This window comes from Phaethon lepturus, unplaced genomic scaffold (genome assembly GCF_000687285.1).
Source record: "Phaethon lepturus isolate BGI_N335 unplaced genomic scaffold, ASM68728v1 scaffold32645, whole genome shotgun sequence".
NCBI classification, from domain to species: domain Eukaryota; kingdom Metazoa; phylum Chordata; class Aves; order Phaethontiformes; family Phaethontidae; genus Phaethon; species Phaethon lepturus.
Window position 1 is genome coordinate 1 of NW_010543163.1, and position 3,319 is coordinate 3,319.

A 3,319-nucleotide genomic window follows, 5' to 3' on the forward strand; every position below is an offset into this window, starting at 1 on the left:
TTACGGGCAGGTTTTCTTTAATGCCAACGAACGAATGCAGGTTTTCTTTAAAGCCAGGAAGCAACCGAGGAAGCGGAGGCGAAAGCGGCGCCGCGAAGCGAAAGGAGCCGTCCCAGCCGCGGGACGGGCACGGCGGGGGGGGGGGGGCAGCCGGCCCCGCCGAGCGACCGAGCGGGTCTCGGCAGCTTTCGGGTTGGTTTCTTTATTTTTGTAAGGAAAAAAATAAAAAAGGAAATCCGATCCTGTGCTCGTTCAACAAGGGCTGGCGGCGGTGGGGACACGCTAGTGACTCCCTACAGGTACACGAAGAGTGTCTGCTCCGGTGGCAGCGCCGGGTTCGTTTTCCTAAGCGATGACACAGCCTCCCTTCTCCTTGAAGGGGTTCTTGTCTTCGGGAACCCCCTTCACCAGCGGGTCCTCGCCCGACCGCTCCTCGATGTAGTTCTTGATCTCTTCGGAGCACTTGGACACCTCGAGTGAAAGAAGAGAGAAGCGGCTGCGTTACGGCCGGAGCTCACCGTGCACATCAGAACCAGTGAATTCACATCCTTCTTCCTCTCATCTACCTTCCCATCAAATACTAAAGATCTGACCACAGAGCCAGCACTAAGCGTGTGCAGACGCACACCTTCCACTTTTTCACAGCCCAGTATTCACAGAACATGTGAGTGTCACTGGGAATGTATACGCCACTCAGCACAGCACACTGCTGCACAGTGAAACTTGCGTTTTTTTAAATTAGCCGATGTATGTTTATTAAGCTGCTGATCACACTCTCCCCCGGCATCAGCACAACTTACGGTCAATGGCTTCCGTGCCAGTAACTTTCAATTCAAAGTATTTATGACTTCACGTGTTTTTCCCAAACAAAACATTCAGTAATGATTTTTCAGCGTTAATACAAATTCTCACCTTCCGGTTCTCTAAAAGCAATGGAAGTAAAGACCTGACTAGGAAAGACAATTTACTTACAGGCTACCTGGGGTTATTTCAAACAACAGTTAATAAAACAGCCTATTGCGTTATGAGAGAACATAATATGCATGACACTTTGCATGACATTCATAGCAAACTAGCAGTGATGTAGGTAAGCCTGCACAGAACCCGCTTGGGAAGAAGAAATGGGTTTGCTTTGTGTTCACTGAGACAGGAGCACATGCAGCACAGTACTAACTGTCTGCGGAGCCTGGGATGCACAAGCGGGCCCCATCAGCTCCGCAAGATCCTCGTCCAGGCACACTTCTTGTTTCCCTTTCCTATGTCAGCAGAAACTGTCCTCAGGGGCTCGAATACCTGAAACGTCCGAGGACAAGCTCCCAGCTCTGTCCCCACCTCCTCCCTTCCTACCCGCAATCCCTGCAGAGGCACAGCAGTGCGGAGTCAGCAGCAGGAACCAGCTGCTGGCCAGCCACAAGATGACTAGTATTTCTAATTTAAGGCCCCTTGCCTTCTTTGTTAATTATATTTTACTCCATAGGTAAAATTATGGCAAGAGAACCAATGAATTTACCTGCTGTATCGCGGACCAACAGAACGTGCCCTGTGCAAAATTAAGCTTTAAGTCACCAGAAAGAACTCAGAGTTAATTCCTAATTAAACGGTGCATAAAATAAGGTCTAACCACCTCTAGCTGCCTTACAGGAAAGAAGAATTTGGACCTACAAATCCCATTACACATGCCTTGCTCTTCTGTGCCTTGCAAATCCTGTTCATTCACATTGGAGTACCTTATGCCATAGTAAAGCTGTGCTCTGAAGTCTATGCAGGACCAGGGTTTGTTTTACTTCAGTCAGCACTATCAGGATCTTTTTCACATATAAGAAAAAAATGTCTGCTTAAATATACATTCAGATATTCATTCAAAAAATTATTCAGAAGGGTATTTCCTCTTTGTGCTGTAAAGGTATGTAAGAAAGGGTCAAGAAGACTTTGGTATTTCCTCTTTGTGCTGTAAAGGTATGTAAGAAAGGGTCAAGAAGACTTTGGCTAAACGTTTTTACTTTTGGTGACAACAGAGTGTGGCTTCTGCATTCCCCTGTCCCTGTAACACCCATACAGGTACCAGGGGACTGTGACAACTGCAACACAGATTTCATTCTCACAGTGAACCTTCTGTTATAATGCACTGCTAAAATTGAGGATGTTGTCTGTGCTTTACTACAGGCGATTTGAAAATATCCATTTCCCTAAAGCGATCAGGCTTTTGGTTTATTCCAAACATTTAGGCAATAATTTTATATTACTATTATCAAAATCTGTACATCCTACAGAGTATATTTCAATTGCTTGGGAACTCTGAGAGATGATATAGATATATACAGTACTTGTATGTGGAGCCCTCAATACTGCTGGAGCTTTAGACTATACCATAACATCTAAATTTAGCCTAGATCTAAGCAAGAAATTTTTGACAATGAGGGTGGTGAAACACTGGCACAGGTTGCCCAGAGAGGTGGTAGATGCCCCAGCCCTGGAAACATTCAAGGTTAGGTTGGACAGGGCTCTGAGCAACCTGCTCTAGTTGAAGATGTCCCTGTTCATTGCAGGCGGGTTGGAGTAGATGACTTTAAAAGGTCCCTTCCAACCCAAACTATTCTATGATTCTGTGATCTACAGTCACTGATACCTAACGGACAGCTAAAACTTAACTGTGGCTTTCTTATTTTCTGGGCTAAACACGTAGACCTGCAATGTAATTAACGTGACTAATGCTACTGATTCCCACATATAAATGTATTTTTAGTCCTAACTAGAAGCGTTACTTCTATTTACTTAGACTATTTACTTAGACAAATAGTAGTTTGCTTCTGCTGGCATGCGGAATAAAAAAAGAAAAGAATATTAGTTTTATCACGGGGCAAGACCACTTCTGCATGTCTTTCATCTACAGAAAATGTGCAAAAATACGAAAGTTTCACTGGAAACTACTTCACTCGTGGAAGGACTTTCCGCCGCCACGCCACCCCCTCACCTGGCACTGCCAGAGCCCAAGGCGTTTTACAAAGGAGGGGAACGGAGCTCGACGCGCTCCTCCCTCGCTAGGCAAGGCTGCCCTGTGCTGGCACCGGGCTCCAGGGACCCGCAAGGGAGGGGAAGCCAAGGGGTGCCAGATGCAACGGGAACGGGCCCCTCGGGGCGCCTTGTCCCGGGGCGGTGCGCCCCTTCCTCCGCGCTCCACAGCCACCCCCGTGAAGGAGCCGTGCTCCCACACGGTGCTAGCGCTGGTTATGTCGCCAGCGCCGTACCCGGTCCCTTCCCTGAGGTGGGGGCGGGCTGGACCTGTCGGTGCAAACTACGGTCGCCTCAAAAGCCGCCGGGG

The 3,319-nt window shown here is 47.7% G+C and overlaps 1 protein-coding gene across 1 annotated transcript; it reads right to left on the reverse strand.

The window, feature by feature from the left end:
- Positions 1 to 345: 345 nt before the first annotated feature.
- On the reverse strand, positions 346 to 471 carry LOC104613947 (guanine nucleotide-binding protein G(I)/G(S)/G(O) subunit gamma-11; the record flags this gene model as incomplete). The annotated part of the gene is made up of 1 exon (XM_010288272.1): positions 346 to 471. A coding segment is annotated over one exon (126 nt), but the record flags the coding sequence as incomplete, so codon positions are not given.
- Between the last annotated feature and the right edge of the window lie 2,848 nt (positions 472 to 3,319).